A 21,098-nucleotide genomic window follows, 5' to 3' on the forward strand; every position below is an offset into this window, starting at 1 on the left:
CTCACTGTCCTCAGAGGAGCTCACAGTCTAATCCTACCATAGTCATAGTGTAATGTCCTACCATATTATTATTATGTATTTATATAGCACTGACATCTTCTGCAGCACATTACAGAGTACATAGTCATGTCACTGACTGTCCTCAGAGGAGCTCACAATCTAATCCTACCATAGGCATAGTGTAATGTCCTACCATATTATTATTATGTATTTATATAGCACTAATATCTCCTGCAGCACATTACAGAGTACATAGTCATGTCACTCACTGTCCTCAGAGGAGCTCACACTCTAATCCTACCATAGTCATAGTCTAATGTCCTGCCATATTATTATTATGTATTTATATAGCACTGACATCTTCTGCAGCACATTACAGAGTACATAGTCATGTCACTGACTGTCCTCAGAGGAGCTCACAATCTAATCCTATCATAGTCATAGTCTAATGTCCTACCATATTATTATTATGTATTTATATAGCACTGACATCTTCTGCAGCACTGTACAGAGTACATAGTCATGTCACTCACTGTCCTCAGAGGAGCTCACACTCTAATCCTACCATAGTCATAGTGTAATGTCCTACCATATTATTATTATGTATTTATATAGCACTGACATCTTCTGCAGCACATTACAGAGTACATAGTCATGTCACTGACTGTCCTCAGAGCAGCTCACAATCTAATCCTACCATAGGCATAGTGTAATGTCCTACCATATTATTATTATGTATTTATATAGCACTAATATCTCCTGCAGCACATTACAGAGTACATAGTCATGTCACTCACTGTCCTCAGAGGAGCTCACACTCTAATCCTACCATAGTCATAGTCTAATGTCCTGCCATATTATTATGTATTTATATAGCACTGACATCTTCTGCAGCACATTACAGAGTACATAGTCATGTCACTGACTGTCCTCAGAGGAGCTCACAATCTAATCCTATCATAGTCATAGTCTAATGTCCTACCATATTATTATTATGTATTTATATAGCACTGACATCTTCTGCAGCACTGTACAGAGTACATAGTCATGTCACTGACTGTCCTCAGAGAGGAGCTCACACTCTAATCCTACCATAGTCATAGTCTAATGTCCTACCATATTATTATTATGTATTTATATAGCACTGACATCTTCTGCAGCACTGTACAGAGTACATAGTCATGTCACTCACTGTCCTCAGAGGAGCTCACAGTCTAATCCTACCATAGTCATAGTGTAATGTCCTACCATATTATTATGTATTTATATAGCACTGACATCTTCTGCAGCACATTACAGAGTACATAGTCATGTCACTCACTGTCCTCAGAGGAGCTCACACTCTAATCCTACCATAGCCATAGTGTAATGTCCTACCATATTATTACTATGTATTTATATAGCACTGACATCTTCTGCAGCACATTACAGAGTACATAGTCATGTCACTGACTGTCCTCAGAGGAGCTCACACTCCAATCCTACCATAGTTATAGTATAATGTCCTACCATATTATTATGTATTTATATAGCACTAACATCTTCTGCAGCACTGTACAGAGTACATAGTCATGTCACTGACTGTCCTCAGAGGGGCTCACAATCTAATCCTACCATAGTCATAGTATAATGTCCTTCCGTATTATTATTATTATTATTATTATTATTATGTATTTATATAGCACTGACATCTTCTGCAGCACATTACAGAGTACATAGTCATGTCACTCACTGTCCTCAGAGGAGCTCACACTCTAATCCTACCATAGCCATAGTGTAATGTCCTACCATATTATTATGTATTTATATAGCACTGACATCTTCTGCAGCACATTACAGAGTACATAGTCATGTCACTCACTGCCCTCAGAGGAGCTCACACTCTAATCCTACCATAGCCATAGTGTAATGTCCTACCATATTATTACTATGTATTTATATAGCACTGACATCTTCTGCAGCACATTACAGAGTACATAGTCATGTCACTGACTGTCCTCAGAGGAGCTCACACTCTAATCCTACCATAGTCATAGTTTAATGTCCTACCATATTATTATTATGTATTTATATAGCACTAATATCTCCTGCAGCACATTACAGAGTACATAGTCATGTCACTCACTGTCCTCAGAGGAGCTCACACTCTAATCCTACCATAGTCATAGTTTAATGTCCTGCCATATTATTATTATGTATTTATATAGCACTGACATCTTCTGCAGCACATTACAGAATACATAGTCATGTCACTGACTGTCCTCAGAGGAGCTCACAATCTAATCCTATCATAGTCATAGTCTAATGTCCTACCATATTATTATTATGTATTTATATAGCACTGACATCTTCTGCAGCACATTACAGAGTACATAGTCATGTCACTGGCTGTCCTCAGAGGAGCTCACAATCTAATCTCTACCATCGTCCTAGTCTAATGTCCTACCATATTATTATTATGTATTTATATAGCACTGACATCTTCTGCAGCACTTTACAGAGTACATTGTCATGTCACTGACTGTCCTCAGAGGAGCTCACACTCTGATCCTACCATAGTCATAGTCTAATGTCCTACCATATTATTATTAGGTATTTATATAGCACTGACATCTTCTGCAGCACTGTACAGAGTACATAGTCATGTCACTCACTGTCCTCAGAGGAGCTCACAGTCTAATCCTACCATAGTCATAGTGTAATGTCCTACCATATTATGTATTTATATAGCACTGACATCTTCTGCAGCACATTACAGAGTACATAGTCATGTCACTCACTGTCCTCAGAGGAGCTCACACTCTAATCCTGCCATAGCCATAGTGTAATGTCCTACCATATTATTACTATGTATTTATATAGCACTGACATCTTCTGCAGCACATTACAGAGTACATAGTCATGTCACTGACTGTCCTCAGAGGAGCTCACACTCCAATCCTACCATAGTTATAGTATAATGTCCTACCATATTATTATGTATTTATATAGCACTAACATCTTCTGCAGCACTGTACAGAGTACATAGTCATGTCACTGACTGTCCTCAGAGGGGCTCACAATCTAATCCTACCATAGTCATAGTATAATGTCCTTCCGTATTATTATTATTATTATTATTATTATTATTATTATGTATTTATATAGCACTGACATCTTCTGCAGCACATTACAGAGTACATACCCTTGTCACTCACTGTCCTCAGAGGAGCTCACACTCTAATCCTACCATAGCCATAGTGTAATGTCCTACCATAATATTATGTATTTATATAGCACTGACATCTTCTGCAGCACATTACAGAGTACATAGTCATGTCACTCACTGTCCTCAGAGGAGCTCACACTCTAATCCTACCATAGCCATAGTGTAATGTCCTACCATATTATTACTATGTATTTATATAGCACTGACATCTTCTGCAGCACATTACAGAGTACATAGTCATGTCACTGACTGTCCTCAGAGGAGCTCACAATCTAATCCTATCATAGTCATAGTCTAATGTCCTACCATATTATTATTAGGTATTTATATAGCACTGACATCTTCTGCAGCACTGTACAGAGTACATACTCATGTCACTGACTGTCCTCAGAGGGGCTCACAATCTAATCCTACCATAGTCATAGTATAATTTCCTTCCGTATTATTATTATTATGTATTTATATAGCACTGACATCTTCTGCAGCACATTACAGAGTACATAGTCATGTCACTCACTGTCCTCAGAGGAGCTCACACTCCAATCCTACCATAGTTATAGTATAATGTCCTACCATATTATTATGTATTTATATAGCACTAACATCTTCTGCAGCACTGTACAGAGTACATAGCCATGTCACTCACTGTCCTCAGAGGAGCTCACAATCTAATCCTACCATAGTCATAGTCTAATGTCCTACCATATTATTATTATGTATTTATATAGCACTGACATCTGCAGCACATTACAGAGTACATAGTCATGTCACTGACGGCCCTCAGAGGAGCTCACACTCTAATCCTACCATAGTCATAGTATAATGTCCTTCCATATTATTATTATGTATTTATATAGCACTGACATCTCCTGCAGCACATTACAGAGTACATAGTCATGTCACTGACTGTCCTCAGAGGAGCTCACACTCTAATCCTACCATAGTCATATTGTAATGTCCTACCATATTATTATTATGTATTTATATAGCACTGACATCTTCTGCAGCACATTACAGAGTACATAGTCATGTCACTGACTGTCCTCAGAGGAGCTCACAGTCTAATGTCCTACCATATTATTATGTATTTATATAGCACTGACATCTTCTGCAGCACATTACAGAGTACATAGTCATGTCACTGACTGTCCTCAGAGGAGCTCACACTCTAATCCTACCCTAGTCATAGTCTAATGTCCTACCATATTATTATTATGTATTTATATAGCACTGACATCTTCTGCAGCACATTACAGAGTACATAGTCATGTTACTCAAATAATCAAATATGCAAAGTGCGCTCACTCTAAAAAAACATCAACCTCACTAAACTTAGACCATAAACTCAGCACAATTGTTTACAATATCATTATACATTCATCAACATATGTCCATCATATTTCGTGCAAAAAAACAAGACCGTGTCCATGGATCGCATCTAGGCCTGAACGATTTTAGGAAAAAATTGAAAATTGAATTGAGTGATTTCTGTCCTGTCATAGTCCTAGTCTAATGTCATACCATATTATTATTATTATTATTATTATTATTATTATGTATATATATAGCACTGACATCTTCTGCAGCAATCAGCAGTCCTACCATAATCCTCTGTCTGTGTATATGTCGTGTAGTGTATGTATCGTAGGGGGAAGCCAATTAACTTATCTGTTTTTGGGATGTGGGAGGAAAACTGGGTGCCCGGGGTAAACCCACAGACACGGGGAGAACATGCAAACTCTCAAGAGTGCTGTCCATATATCGCAATGGATTCAGTGTGAACCTCCTCCGGATCCTGCACAGTATGTATCAGGTCCTCCCCTCTGTCCGGTGACATGCTAAACGTTTTTATGGCTGGAGGATTGGCCTCGCTTCCTGGCGGTGTCTTCGCCCCCCCCCCCCCCCCCGCATTGTATATTCCCGCAGAGCGCCGGACTTAATTCACCGCTCTGCGATGGCTTCATGATCTCTAATGTAATTAACTGTCACAGCCTTATAAATGCTAATTTATGCTCCAGCACTAAACCTATATAACTCAATATACACTTTTTAATTATTTCAGACAAATGGAAGACCCGACATTATGTAAGGATAACCAGACTAATTAGGGAGCGTTTATCATCCCCATCCCTCTCATCTGTATCTTGACAATCCCACGTCCTTCCCATTATTCCATTATTTACGCTGTGAGTAACAGGAGGGAATCGTGTCCGTTTCTCCGCAGGTGAGGCCGGCGTGCCACGCCCTGATCCGCCAGTGGTGGGGAAAGTCAACCACCACAGCATAGAGCTCTACTGGGATATCGATAACGTCTACCGGCAGCGCGACTCCACCAACCGATGGTTCAAGTTCTCCATAGAGGAAGAGGACGCCAGGACGCACGTCTACGGCACCATCTATTCGTAAGCATCTGAATCGCCATATGTGTCTTTCCCATCCTAATGGAGATAAACCGTTGTATCTATCCTCCTATTCCTGAAAATGACTTGGGATGCACCACAATTTTTTTTTTATGTTTAAATCTACAGTTTTTAAAGGAAACCTGAAAGTAGAGGTATACGCAGGCTACCTTTTAAACTATGCACATTTCTTGGCTGTCCTGCTGATCCTCTGCCTCTAATACATTTAGCCATAGACCCTGAGGCTTCGTTCACATCTAAAATCGAAATCGCTGACGCCAGCAATTTTCAAAAAAATTTTTTTTGTGAACACTCTCATAAGGAATCATTGTACAATCGCTTTTAGGGCGGTTTTCAAAATTGGCGCTTAAAGGCAAGAACGCCCTAGGTGTGAGCAAGCCCTGAACAAGCATGCAGATCAGGAGCTCTGACCGGAGTGTGACTGGATTTGCTGCATGCTTGTTCCAGGTGTGTGATTCAGACACTACTGCAGCCAGAAAGATCCGTAGGATGCAATTAAACTTTAAAGTGGAGCTGAACTCTTGCACAGGACAGAAGGAAAACATAGAGAAATGCCCCCTGTGTGTATTTAGAGGGTTTAGCCTGTCTAATTCCACCTCATATGTGACTAATCACAAATATAATTTGATCTCTCAGCTGTGTCAGCTGACTGCCTCAGCAGAGCAGCTAATTTCTAAACACAGGATGTTAACAATTTGTCTGCTTCCATGAAAGCAGGAAGTAGACACGCTGCAGATTTATTGCAGGATTTGTATCAGCTGTAACAAAGAAATGCTTTTCTTTAAAGGCCATTATGCTGTTGCTTGTCTTTTTAGAGCAGAGAGGAAGTTCGAGTTCAGGTCCACTTTAGAAGGAAACAAATATGGCAGCCTCCATATACTGTACATCTCGCATCAGTTTTCCTTGAAAGTGGTCTTAAAGAGAACCAGAGATGAAGCAACCTCATGTATTTTACCTTATAAATCAGTGGGAACATGACAGTAAACACCTAATCTGCTCTTTGTTACATTGTTCTCTGTTTAATTTGCCTGTTATCACCTCTAAGATAAGAATCCCGACTAAGCAGTCGGTCTGGCTTTGCTACAGAATAATTATAGCTGAGACTGTGTTCTTTGCTGTCTTCAAGTCCAAGCCTGCCCCCTGCTGGCTTTGCTCAGGAATCATTATAGCTGAGTCATTATAGCAAAGCCAGAATCAATGCTCAGTCCGGGATTCTTATCTCAGCTAGATAACAGACACTTTTAGCAGTGAGGATGGAACAGAGAGCATGGTAAATGTTTTCTCTAATGTTCCCACTGATTTCTATGGTAAAATACACAAGGGTGCTTCGTCTCTGGTTCACTTTAAACTCTGACATAATGTTGAGTAAAAATGAATATATCCTACTTTTTATCTCGCATACAGTTATCATATTTGATTTTGCGCATACGTATTATTATTCATTTAGAAATGACAAGTTCACAAAGGACAGGTCGCATAACGTGCCCCTAACGCAACGCATGTGAGCTTTGAAGTTGGACGTTCTATAGAGCCGCGTTAAGCGGCTCTTGATGCCTCCGTGATGCGTACTTTTTGACACATGCGCCAGCGGACCACGTGAGCGGAGCTCTCCGCATCACGTGGTCCCGCCAGCCAATCAGCGGCCGCTCCAGGAAGTAAACACTGTAGTGCATATTTATTAGCCATGTGGCTGGCCGCAATAGCGGACTCTGTGGTAGTATATTATATGCTGTAAATAATCTTTTAGAGCAAAGAAGAAATGCTGCGTTTTATACCACTTTAACCACCCTGGCGTTACAATTATTGCGGCCACGGGTGGCTTTTTTATTCTTAAAAAAAGGTTATTTCTTAGTGTAGCTAGCACTAGGCTAGCTACACTCTCCCCCCAAGTTCCCCGGCACTGTGTCCCCCCCCCCCCCACCTTCCGCTTGCCGCCGGCGATATTTACCTGGCCGAGATCCCGCGATGGGCGAGACTTCCGCCATAGCTTCAGGCATTGCTATGGTGACAATCGGACATGACGTCATGCGCAGTTCCGATCACCGCCATAGCGACCCCTGGAGGCCATGGAGAGGCTATGCCGGGGTGGGCTCCGGGGGGGAGGGGGGGGAGGGTAAGCAAAAATCAGCGGCGATTGGGGGGATCAGAGCCAGCCGGCAGCGATGGGAGGAGTGATGTAGGTAGCCAAGTGCTAGCTACACCCCTTACGAAAATGTGGTGCAGAAAGACCCTCCAGGGGCGGAGCAATCCACTGCGGCGGTAATGGATGAGCTGAGCTCGTCATTGCCGCCAAGGTGGTTAATGGTCCATTGTCTCTGCTCGATGACACAGTCTTTGACGTATTCTACAGCTAAAATCTATGAACTATTGAACCTTTTATCTCTTCCCTGCTCTCAGAAGTTGCTCTCTGGAAGGAAGGGATTTTTAGTGCTGGTAGAAATGGGAAACTGCCTGTTATTAGTTGGACATTTTTGTATTTTGCCAGCCTACACACGCCCAGTTATCATCAACAGACCAAGTTTAGATGATAGTTGGGCGAAATAGTTGCACCTGTGTATGAGCCTGAGGCCTGCAACCCACTACAAATCGCAAAACGCTATCGCAATCGCTAGTGTTTTTATTCAGAGTTTTGTTAGCGATTTCATGAGCGTTTTCCGGCGCTTTTGGGAGAGATTTTAAAAAGTGTAAGCTTTTTGCCAGCGATTGTGATAACGATTTGCGATTAGCGATTTTAATTCTGATTGGTCCTTTCAATGTATCAGAATTTTATTACAGCTTGCAATCGCACTCAAATCGCTATGTGTAGCGATTCATGAGTGATTTGCCAGCGCTTCAGTACATTACATTGAAGCGCAAACGCTCCAAAATGCTGCATGTCCTGCGATTGCGATTTTGCTAATCGCAATCGCTACTTTGGAATTTGTTAAATTTATTTACATTAGCAGAGCATTTAGGGAAAGCGCTAGCGATTTAAAGCGCTCCCTAAATGCTCAAAAAATCGCTCTAGTGGGTTCCAGCCCTGAGGCCAGTTTTAGGGGAATAAAATTAACTCATCCGTATGTTTTTGGGATGGGGAGGTAACCGGACTGCGTGGAGGAAACCCACGCAAACACGTGGATAACATCCAAATTCCGTGCAGATAGTGCCCCGGATGGGAAACGAACCGGGGACCCAGCCCTGTAAGGCAAGAATGCTATATATGAATAGATGCGTAGCATTGTGGGAAACAGCACATGGGTTTGTGAAGAGCAGCCTGTGCAGTTGTAGGGGGGGCCAGAGACTGACCTGCCATTACCCCTTCCTCCCATTGGTTGGTCCCTGTGGGTTGGAGTCAGTCCTCGGGGGTGGGATGTCCTGTATGCAAAGCTAGTGTGGGGAGGAGCCAGGGAATCTGCTTAGGAGGAGGGGTTGGTGAGAATAAGAACATCTTGCGGCATTCAGTGCTGAATTGTCTATACTCCCTTCCAGAACCCACTAGAAAATGTATAAATGTTTTCCAAGCACGTCCTTATATATATTTTTTTTTAAATAACTAATGATACAGATTTATTTCTCTTCATTATTTGCTAAACATTGCCTGTTGCTTTGAAGTAAAATGCCCAAGTCGCGGTGCCCGTAGAGGACGTCAGCCGTACACAGAGATCCTCTCAGCCTGTCTGTGCGCAGAAATGCTCTCGAGCAGGAGCTACAGGGCATCTGTAGGAGGTGAGTATTGCGTGGCAGCTTGTAACAGACAGCAGCCGCTGCCCGCCAGCCGTGCAGCCAGTTCAGCTCCATCCTCATCTGCATACGAAGCAGTGATTGCGGACTATTCCAATCACACAAGCACAGCGGTGCCTATCAGCGGCGTGCGATCAGTACGGCCGCCGACATTCTCCATTAGAATGCAGATTGTTAAAGCATTTCACGGAAAGGCTCAGCAGCAGCGCAGCCATCGCAGGGTCATCACCCTCTGTATTAAATAATACATAGAACCGCCGCGGACTCATAACTCATCTTTACAGCTTCTTCCCCACAAAGCGGCAATTATACCGGAGAAGGGATCGACCGCGGCAGAGATACGTGTACACAGTCCATAACTAGCTCGCTTTGTGAAGAGCCAGAGAGGTTTAGTAAATATTTTTCTTCTGCTATTTTAAGTGAATGGATAGCTTATACAATGTCTTGCGCTTAGTGAGTATTGCGTATTTGCCTTGCAGCGCTGTGTCCCTGGTTCAAGTTTCAGCCAGGGCACTATCTGCATGGAATTGGTATGTTCTCCCTGTGTCTGTGGGGATTTCCTCCAGGCACTACAGTTTCCTCCCACATTCCAAGTTAATTGGCTTCCCCCCAGAATTAGACTATGACTGGTAGGATTAGATTGTGAGCTCTGAGGACAGTCAGTGATAAGACTATGTACTCTGTAAAGTGCTGCAGAAGATGTCAGTGCTATATAAATACATAATAATAATATGGTAGGACATTAGACTATGGCTATGGTAAAGATTAGATTGTGATCTCCTCTAAGGACAGTCAGTGACATGACTATGTACTCTGTAAAGTGCTGCAGAATATGTCACTGCTCTATAAATACATAATAATAATATGGTAGGACATTAGACTATGACTATGGTAGGATTAGAGTGTGAGCTCCTCTGAGAACAGTCAGTGACATGACTATGTACTCTGTAATGTGCTGCAGGAGATGTCAGTGCTATATAAATACATAATAATAATATGGTAGGACATTACACTATGCCTATGGTAGGATTAGAGTGTGAGCTCCTCTGAGGACAGTCAGTGACGTGAGTATGTACTCTGTACAGTGCTGCAGCAGATGTCAGTGCTATATAAATACAATAATAATAATATGGTAGGACATTAGACTATGACTATGGTAGGAATGGAATGTGAGCTCCTCTGAGGACAATCCGTGACATGTACTCTGTACAGTGCTGCAGAAGATGTCAGTGTACTGTCTACAGGTGAAACTTAAAAATGTAAGTGTTGTGCAAAAGTCCATTTAGGCCTCGTTTACATCTGCTGCGCTGAAAAACGTGTGAAAGCGCGTGGTAAAAAACACGCTTGTGCGCGCTTTAGGGCGCGTTTCTGTGCGCAACGCTGCACTTTAAAGCACGTTTTGCTTGTTGTACCAGCAGCAGTTGTCAATAAAACTTTGTTTTTGTATGTGTGACAATAGGTGATTGGATTAGGACTGCAGACTAAACTAAAGGTCCGTACACACGCCGGACTTTAGGCAACGACGGACCGCCCGGCGGATCGCTCAGAAACAGCCGTATCAGTCTGACGACAGAGCGTACACACGCTGGACTGTCGCTGGCACGCCCACCCAGCGGGAGGCAACGACGTACCCGTCGTTGCCTAAAGTCCGGCGTGTGTACGGACCTTAATGCACAGTACTGTATTTGCTGTCCCATAGAAGGCTCACCTTCCCCCCCAAGCTCTGGAGACATCAGAGATACACCTTATCAGCCTAAGGCCATTCACTATTTAGGCTGCTGAGTGGTTGGCTCTCAGCAGGAGGCACCTGAGAGCAGAGCTGGTTTCATGTTTGTACCTCATGGAAAGGAGTTGGATTGTGTCTGGGGAAGGGAGAGCAGCTCCCAGGATCTGTTGTGAGCCAGGAGAATTCCCCATGCGGCCAGGACACAGATAGGATGTGCTGAACTTAGTGTCCTGAGGCCCTGGACTGTGGACTGGTGTATCTCACCTGCATCTGGTCGTGTAGACTTGTCGGATGTCTACTGGATATTGGGACTGATGAGAACTGCATCTATTGGGACTTTTGGGATCTGTTGTGCACCTCTTGGACACCTTCTATTGGTGGAGTTACTGGAACTTTGGGACTTATGTTGCTTTGCCTGCGAAGCTGGGAATTGTGACTGCTTGGTAGGGGGAATTGGACACTCCTTTGTGGATTATATAGTAATATTGTGAACTTTTTGTGTGACCAATAAATGCCCCGCCAGTCGGGTTTTGTTTAATCTGCCGCTATACACTGTGTCTCTGGGCTCTGTGGTCTCGGAACCGTCACAGTATGTAAATGTATTTTTTTTCTCCAATTAGGGGTAAAAAACGCATGTGCTTGTACGCACTTCTATGCGCTAAAAAAGCGCACCCATTCACTTGCATTGATGTGCGCTTTCCAGCTCAACGCACAGAAATGCATGCAACCCTACGTTTCTGTAACGCTGCTCAGCGCAGCGCATAGATGTGAACCAGCTACATTTAGTTACATGGGAAAGTAAATACCTTGCTGATCGCACAGGGCAGTGCGCTGTAAAAAGCGCACAGAAACGGCCCTGATGTGAACGAGGCCTTACTTATAACTTAAAAGGTGCAACTAATAAATTAAATAGACTCATTACATGCAAAGTGAGATATTTCAAGCCTTTTTGTTATTAGTTTGATGATTATGGCTTACGGCATCCCCAAAATCTCAGACCATTCGAATATTGGGAGAATGTTCTATATTCTCAGCTCATTGTCAGACTCTAATCAGCTAATTCATCCAAAACACCTGCAAAGGGCTCCTATGTCCTATATTAGTTTCACCTTTTACCGTATATACTCGAATACAAGTCGACCTCGTATTTAAGTCGACCCCAATATTAGACCCTCTTAATCTGGTATTTATTAATATCTCAAATAAAAGTCTACTCAGCAAAGTTGTGGAAAAGGCCAAACCTTCTGTCAGTATAGTGAGTGATAAATAAGGTTAACAATGGGCATGTATAAGGCAAGATACATGGAGCAACCCTGCATGATCTCCATGCATGTTCCCCACACTGTAAGTTGCTACTGAAATACATGGACTTTTGCACAATATTCACATTTTTCAAGTTTCACTTGTATATTTTGATAATTTATTTATTTTATTTATTTATTTTTAGCATTTAGGTAGACTCAACATCATGTATCTCAACTTTAACCACGTAATGGTTTTAGTAACGTATATCTACTTCAGGCGAGTAGATATACGTACTCCACCGAAATTGCTGCGGTGCGCTTTCCTGCTCGCCCGTGCGTGTGATCCTGTGCGCGCTCCCGCCACCGCCCATTAGCCCGGAGATCAATGAATGGGAACACAGTTCCTAATCATTGTTGTAGGTACCCTTGTCAATCATTGTGGCATCAATGAGATGCCTGTGGTCACTTGTAAACACTGTAATTACCTTACACTCATTACCTGTTTCGCGTACTAAAAGCACGCGCAGGAGGCTGAGTGAGGACATTTTGTGGCCAAATAGTAAGATTACACCTACACAATTTATTTTAATAAAAAGACCTCCCACACTCTCCCGTAAATACCCACATGAAACCTTTGCATAAAAAAACATAGTTACCTTAGAGACTGAACTTTTTTAATATGTATGTCAAGAGGGTATATTACTGTTTTTTAAATTATAGGCTTGTAAATAATGATGGACCCAAAACTGAAAAGATGTACCTTTATTTCCAAATAAAATATTGGCACCGTACATTATTATTATTGATTTATAAAGCGCCAACCTGTTCCGTGGCGCTGTACAAAGTAAGAAACGAACATGGGGTACATAATAATACAGACAATGGTGTACACCAATATACAAGATACATAATTAGTGGCAAAATACAAAAATGATACAGAATACAAAATACAGAATTGGTAATGACAGTGATAAAAGTAACATAATAAAATGTATAATGATTTCCAAGATACAAAAGGGGGGAGAGAGCCCTGCCCTTGCGAGCTTACAATCTAAACATTGTGATAAGGACATAATTTAAACAGTGTTATTATTATTATTATTATTATTTAGTACCTATATCGCGCCGACACCTTACGCAGCGCTTTACAGAGTATATTGTCTTGTCACTAACTGTCCCTCAGAGGGGCTCACAATCTAATCCCTACCATAGTCATATGTCTATATGTATCATGTAGTGTATGTATCGTAGTCTAGGGACAATTTAGGGGAAGCCAATTATCTTTGTTTTTGGGATGTGGGAGGAAACCAACGTGCCCGGAGGAAACCCACTCAGACACGAGGAGAACATACAAACTCCTTGCAGATGTTGACCTGGCTGGGAACCTGAACCAGGGACCCAGTGCTGCAAGGCGAGAGCGCTAACCACTACGCCACCGCGCTGCCCAGTGAGGTGGGGTGTAATAACCAGGACAAATGGGCAAATAAAATACGCGGGGTTTTTTGAAAACTGAGAAATAATTTTTTTAAATTTTTTCTTAAAATTTCCATTAAAATGCATTTAGAAAACAAGCATTCTTAGCAAAATGTACCACCCACAGAGAGCCTAATTGGTAGCGTAAAAAACAAGATATAGATCATTGATAAGTAGTGGTAAAGTTATTGGCAAATGAATGGGAGGAGTGCTGAAATGGACGCATAAGGTGAAAATACACTGAAGGCTGAAGTGGTTAACAGATACAGAATATAAGTGAACATTCCCATTCAGCAGAATATTCCACCCAATGTAACATTTTGTATATAAAGCACAACATGCTGTAAAACAGTCCTTTGATGATCTGCTTCCAAGTTCTTGCCTAAAGGCCTATGCAGACCCTCTAAACAGATCATGTATACATCAAACATCTGATACCAGAATAAACAGAGAGCAATACAAGAACATTGTAGTAGCAGATATAATCTACACACTTGATACTCAAAAACCTCTCATAGGGCTGGTGCACACCGAGCAGCTTTTTCAGCGTTTCCGCTTGGTCAATGTATCTCAATGGGGTGGTGCACACCAGAGCGGGAGGCGTTTTGCAGAAACGAAAAACGCCGTGGTGAGGCATTTTTTGGATTGCGGAGGCGTTTCTGCCTCCAATGTAAAGTATAGGAATAACACAAACCGCTCTGAAAAACGCCTGTTCAGAGTGATTTTCCAGGCGTTTTTGTTACAGAAGCTGTTCAGTAACAGCTTTACTGTAACAATACATGAAATCTACCATACTGAAATCCGCTGCAGCAATCTGCAAAACGCTAGCAAAACGCCATAGAAAAATAACAAAAAGCGTTTCAAAATGTGCTAGCATTTTGCGGGTCTGCTAGCGGGTTTTGGTGTGCACCGGGCCTTAGTCCGAGGAAGCCTTATTGTCATTCCACACTGCCCACAATGATCCCTGCTACTTGTGATTGTCTCATCTATTAGCTATCACTATTGTTATTTAGTATTTATATGGCGCTGACCTCTTCCGCAGCGCTGTACAGAGTATATCGTCTTGTCACTAACTGTCCCTCAGAGAGGCTCACCATCTAATCCCTACCCTAGTCCCATGTCTATATTGTGTAGTACTGTAAGAACTGGAGGCGCCCTTTTCTAATGGTGTACAGAGATCTCCAAAAGGCCGTATCCAACAATAACTCACTAACAATAACTAATAGCTGATGTGGTTTCCTACCTTTTAGGTTTCCTGTTCTAGATATATAAATCAGAATTCAGATAAAAAATTCAAAAATATTTATTTGTGCACTCGACAACGCGTTTCACGGTAAAAACCGCTTCCTCAGGTCAGTAACGTGCCTAACACCAGGGTGGTCCTGTTTCCAGGCGCCGTTTGTCAACTTTTTATCCGAAGCCTGATTTATATATCTAGAACAGGAACCCTAAAAGGTAGGACACCACATAAGTTATTGTTGGGTACGGCCTTTTGGAGATCTCTGTACATTAGAAACAGGCGCCTCCAGTTCTTACAGTACTTAGCGTTTACCCCTTAGCTTTAGGGGGGATTGGTTAAAAGGATTTTCCCGTGAACCACAGAACCATTTTTTTTGGAGCAGGGACCAGTATCATACCATATAAGGCCGAGTGGGGACGGTACTTCCCCCACAAGCGCTGACGAGTGGTTGCCTCACCCAGCAACCCTTATTTGTGAGTATACTTCTTGCCTTTTATATATTGTCCTGGTGACCTAACGATATTACACTACATTGGGCTCCCGGCTGTCTCTCTGCTTTTTTCTCCACGATTTAACAGTATATTGTGTAGTGCATTTACTGTAGTCTAGGGCCAATTTATTTCTTAGGTGATAGCCAATTAACTTATCTGTATGTTTTTGGGATGTGGGAGGAAACTGGAGTGTCCGGGGAAACCCACACAGACACGGGTAGAACATGCAAACTCTTTGCAGATTGACCTGGCTGGGATTCAAACCGGGCACACAGCGTTGCAAGGCGAGAGCGCTAACCACTACGCCACCATGCTGCCCGTGATAGTAGCTGAATGTTATTCACCCACAATGGACACACAACCAGATTTAGATTTGAGAGATATCAGGCTTTTAGCTGCGTTTAGCAGCACTTTTCTTTCCCTGACGAAGGTCTCCATTTATAGAGGGGCTGAAAACATGTTGGGTTGTTAATTTACATACAAAATATACTCAACAGGATATTCATTTCCTTTTTAGCAATGATAGCGCCATTGCTCAGATGAGAGCCGTTTGATACAGTTCACACTGCAGGCGTTTTCTTACTTTTTTCACCTGCGTGTGCTTTTAAAAAACGTCCTCGAACGCTTGTGCAATGAATGCCTATGAGAAGGTTCCTATCAGCGTGGGTCGTGCGCTGTGCGGACAGCAAAGCGTTGCGCGGACCATTTTTGCTACGATTATGCCTCAATGGAAGGTATAGGAAAAACGCCCACAAAATCGCTTTGATGCAGGGATTGCGTTCACGTTTTTAAGAATAAATACATTGTATTTATTCTTTTCCGGGTCAAAGAGTTCACTTCCCGACTTGCATCAGGGGATGAATAAAATAAAAAAAAAACACTTGGGAAAAGCGCTTAGAAAAGCGATTTAACAAAAACGCATCACCCACCCAAGTGCCGGAAAAGTAAAAAAAAAATTGCCTCAACAAAAGGCCAACGCGGACGGACATGCGATCGGAGGGCAATGTGAATGAGGCCTTAATGCAAGAGGCTGGATATACCGGTAGCTTTAATACTGTAATACCAATATACAAATGTAATTGGCAATGAAAAGCCAAGTATTACAGGGAGTATAAAACCCGCCATCCCTGTGTCTTGTGCGTAGTCCTGGTCAGTCACTCCTGTGCAGCAGAGTCCCCGTGTCTTGTGCGTAGTCCTGGTCAGTCACTCCTGTGCAGCAGAGTCCTCGTGTCTTGTGCGTAGTCCTGGTCAGTCACTCCTGTGCAGCAGAGTCCCCGTGCCTTGTGCGTAGTCCTGGTCAGTCACTCCTGTGCAGCAGAGTCCCTGTGTCTTGTGCGTAGTCCTGGTCAGTCACTCCTGTGCAGCAGAGTCCCCTTGTCTTGTGCGTAGTCCTGGTCAGTCACTCCTGTGCAGCAGAGTCCCTGTGTCTTGTGCGTAGTCCTGGTCAGTCACTCCTGTGCAGCAGTCCCTGTGTCTTGTGCGTAGTCCTGGTCAGTCACTCCTGTGCAGCAGAGTCCCTGTGTCTTGTGCGTAGTCCTGGTCAGTCACTCCTGTGCAGCAGAGTCCCTGTGTCTTGTGCGTAGTCCTGGTCAGTCACTCCTGTGCAGCAGAGTCCCCGTGTCTTGTGCGTAGTCCTGGTCAGTCACTCCTGTGCAGCAGAGTCCCCTTGTCTTGTGCGTAGTCCTGGTCAGTCACTCCTGTGCAGCAGAGTCCTCGTGTCTTGTGCGTAGTCCTGGTCAGTCACTCCTGTGCAGCAGTGTCCCCGTGTCTTGTGCGTAGTCCTGGTCAGTCACTCCTGTGCAGCAGAGTCCCTGTGTCTTGTGCGTAGTCCTGGTCAGTCACTCCTTTGCAGCAGAGTCCCTGTGTCTTGTGCGTAGTCCTGGTCAGTCACTCCTGTGCAGCAGAGTCCCCGTGTCTTGTGCGTAGTCCTGGTCAGTCACTCCTGTGCAGCAGAGTCCTCGTGTCTTGTGCGTAGTCCTGGTCAGTCACTCCTGTGCAGCAGAGTCCCCGTGCCTTGTGCGTAGTCCTGGTCAGTCACTCCTGTGCAGCAGAGTCCCTGTGTCTTGTGCGTAGTCCTGGTCAGTCACTCCTGTGCAGCAGAGTCCCCTTGTCTTGTGCGTAGTCCTGGTCAGTCACTCCTGTGCAGCAGAGTCCCTGTGTCTTGTGCGTAGTCCTGGTCAGTCACTCCTGTGCAGCAGAGTCCCTGTGTCTTGTGCGTAGTCCTGGTCAGTCACTCCTGTGCAGCAGAGTCCCTGTGTCTTGTGCGTAGTCCTGGTCAGTCACTCCTGTGCAGCAGAGTCCCCGTGTCTTGTGCGTAGTCCTGGTCAGTCACTCCTGTGCAGCAGAGTCCCCTTGTCTTGTGCGTAGTCCTGGTCAGTCACTCCTGTGCAGCAGTGTCCCCGTGTCTTGTGCGTAGTCCTGGTCAGTCACTCCTGTGCAGCAGAGTCCTCGTGTCTTGTGCGTAGTCCTGGTCAGTCACTCCTGTGCAGCAGTGTCCCCGTGTCTTGTGCGTAGTCCTGGTCAGTCACTCCTGTGCAGCAGAGTCCCTGTGTCTTGTGCGTAGTCCTGGTCAGTCACTCCTTTGCAGCAGAGTCCCTGTGTCTTGTGCGTAGTCCTGGTCAGTCACTCCTGTGCAGCAGAGTCCCTGTGTCTTGTGCGTAGTCCTGGTCAGTCACTCCTGTGCAGCAGAGTCCTCGTGTCTTGTGCGTAGTCCTGGTCAGTCACTCCTGTGCAGCAGAGTCCCCGTGTCTTTTGTGTGTAGTCCTGGTCAGTCACTCCTGTGCAGCAGAGTCCCCGTGTCTTGTGCGTAGTCCTGGTCAGTCACCCCTGTGCAGCAGAGTCCCTGTGTCTTGTGCGTAGTCCTGGTCAGTCACTCCTGTGCAGCAGAGTCCCTGTGTCTTGTGTGTAGTCCTGGTCAGTCACCCCTGTGCAGCAGAGTCCCCATGTCTTGTGCGTAGTCCTGGTCAGTCACTCCTGTGCAGCAGAGTCCCTGTGTCTTGTGTGTAGTCCTGGTCAGTCACCCCTGTGCAGCAGAGTCCCCGTGTCTTGTGCGTAGTGCTGGTCAGTCACCCCTGTGCAGCAGAGTCCCTGTGTCTTGTGCGTAGTCCTGGTCAGTCACCCCTGTGCAGCAGAGTCCCTGTGTCTTGTGTGTAGTCCTGGTCAGTCACCCCTGTGCAGCAGAGTCCCCGTGTCTTGTGCGTAGTCCTGGTCAGTCACTTCTGTGCAGCAGAGTCCCTGTGTCTTGTGCGTAGTCCTGGTCAGTCACCCCTGTGCAGCAGAGTCCCCGTGTCTTGTGCGTAGTTCTGGTCAGTCACTCCTGTGCAGCAGAGTCCCCGTGTCTTGTGTGTAGTCCTGGTCAGTCACTCCTGTGCAGCAGAGTCCCCGTGTGTTGTGCGTAGTCCTGGTCAGTCACTCCTGTGCAGCAGAGTCCCCATGTCTTGTGTGTATTCCTGGTCAGTCACTCCTGTGCAGCACAGTCCCCGTGTCTTGTGTGTAGTCCTGGTCAGTCACCCCTGTGCAGCAGAGTCCCCGTGTCTTGTGCGTTGTTCTGGTCAGTCACTCCTGTGCAGCAGAGTCCACGTGTCTTGTGCGTAGTCCTGGTCAGTCACTCCTGTGCAGCAGAGTCCCTGTGTCTTGTGCGTAGTCCTGGTCAGTCACTCCTGTGCAGCAGAGTCCCTGTGTCTTGTGCTTAGTCCTGGTCAGTCACTCCTGTGCAGCAGGGTCCCTGTGTCTTGTGTGTAGTCCTGGTCAGTCACTCCTGTGCAGCAGAGTCCCTGTGTCTTGTGCGTAGTCCTGGTCAGTCACTCCTGTGCAGCAGAGTCCCCGTGTCTTGTGCGTAGTCCTGGTCAGTCACTCCTGTGCAGCAGAGTCCCTGTGTCTTGTGCATAGTCCTGGTCAGTCACCCCTGTGCAGCAGTGTCCCGGTGCCTTGTGCGTAGTCCTGGTCAGTCACTCCTGTGCAGCAGAGTCCTCGTGTCTTGTGCGTAGTCCTGGTCAGTCACTCCTGTGCAGCAGAGTCCCCGTGTCTTGTGCATAGTCCTGGTCAGTCACCCCTGTGCAGCAGAGTCCTCGTGTCTTGTGCGTAGTCCTGGTCAGTCACTCCTGTGCAGCAGAGTCCCTGTGTCTTGTGCGTAGTCCTGGTCAGTCACTCCTGTGCAGCAGAGTCCATGTGTCTTGTGCGTAGTCCTGGTCAGTCACTCCTGTGCAGCACAGTCCCCGTGTCTTGTGCGTAGTCCTGGTCAGTCACTCCTGTGCAGCAGAGTCCCCGTGCCTTGTGCGTAGTCCTGGTCAGTCACTCCTGTGCAGCAGAGTCCCGGTGCCTTGTGCATAGACCTGGTCAGTCACTCCTGTGCAGCAGAGTCCCTGTGTCTTGTGTGTAGTCCTGGTCAGTCACCCCTGTGCAGCAGAGTCCCCGTGCCTTGTGCGTAGTCCTGGTCAGTCACTCCTGTGCAGCAGAGTCCCCGTGCCTTGTGCGTAGTCCTGGTCAGTCACTCCTGTGCAGCAGGGTCCCTGTGTCTTGTGCGTAGTCCTGGTCAGTCACTCCTGTGCAGCAGAGTCCCTGTGTCTTATGCGTAGTCCTGGTCAGTCACTCCTGTGCAGCAGAGTCCCCATGTCTTGTGTGTAGTCCTGGTCAGTCACTCCTGTGCAGCAGAGTCCCTGTGTCTTGTGCATAGTCCTGGTCAGTCACCCCTGTGCAGCAGTGTCCCGGTGCCTTGTGCGTAGTCCTGGTCAGTCACTCCTGTGCAGCAGAGTCCTCGTGTCTTGTGCGTAGTCCTGGTCAGTCACTCCTGTGCAGCAGAGTCCCTGTGTCTTGTGCGTAGTCCTGGTCAGTCACTCCTGTGCAGCAGAGTCCCTGTGTCTTGTGCGTAGTCCTGGTCAGTCACCCCTGTGCAGCAGTGTCCCGGTGCCTTGTGCGTAGTCCTGGTCATTCACTCCTGTGCAGCAGAGTCCCGGTGCCTTGTGCGTAGTCCTGGTCAGTCACTCCTGTGCAGCAGAGTCCCTGTGTCTTGTGCGTAGTCCTGGTCAGTCACTCCTGTGCAGCACAGTCCCCGTGTCTTGTGCGTAGTCCTGGTCAGTCACTCCTGTGCAGCAGGGTCCCTGTGTCTTGTGCGTAGTCCTGGTCAGTCACTCCTGTGCAGCAGAGTCCCGGTGCCTTGTGCATAGACCTGGTCAGTCACTCCTGTGCAGCAGAGTCCCTGTGTCTTGTGCGTAGTCCTGGTCAGTCACTCCTGTGCAGCAGAGTCCCGGTGCCTTGTGCATAGACCTGGTCAGTCACTCCTGTGCAGCAGAGTCCCTGTGTCTTGTGCGTAGTCCTGGTCAGTCACTCCTGTGCAGCACAGTCCCCGTGTCTTGTGCGTTGTCCTGGTCAGTCACTCCTGTGCAGCACAGTCCCCGTGTCTTGTGTGTAGTCCTGGTCAGTCACTCCTGTGCAGCAGGGTCCCTGTGTCTTGTGCGTAGTCCTGGTCAGTCACTCCTGTGCAGCAGAGTCCCTGTGTCTTGTGCGTAGTCCTGGTCAGTCACTCCTGTGCAGCAAAACATTTTGTGACAATTTTTTTTCTATGATATGGCGCAACATTG

General features: G+C 45.5%; 1 protein-coding gene across 1 annotated transcript in view; it reads left to right on the plus strand.

Annotated features, from left to right (window-relative positions):
* The window catches only part of FANK1 (fibronectin type III and ankyrin repeat domains 1), a 125,879-nt gene that overhangs the window by 36,881 nt on the left and 67,900 nt on the right, over positions 1-21,098 (plus strand). The window contains exon 2 of the mRNA XM_068255733.1: positions 5,433-5,610. Within this exon, the coding sequence (XP_068111834.1) occupies positions 5,433-5,610 (178 nt within the window). The remainder of the gene's footprint in view (positions 1-5,432; positions 5,611-21,098) is intronic.

The sequence above is a fragment of the Hyperolius riggenbachi genome, chromosome 10 (genome assembly GCF_040937935.1).
Source record: "Hyperolius riggenbachi isolate aHypRig1 chromosome 10, aHypRig1.pri, whole genome shotgun sequence".
NCBI lineage: Eukaryota > Metazoa > Chordata > Amphibia > Anura > Hyperoliidae > Hyperolius > Hyperolius riggenbachi.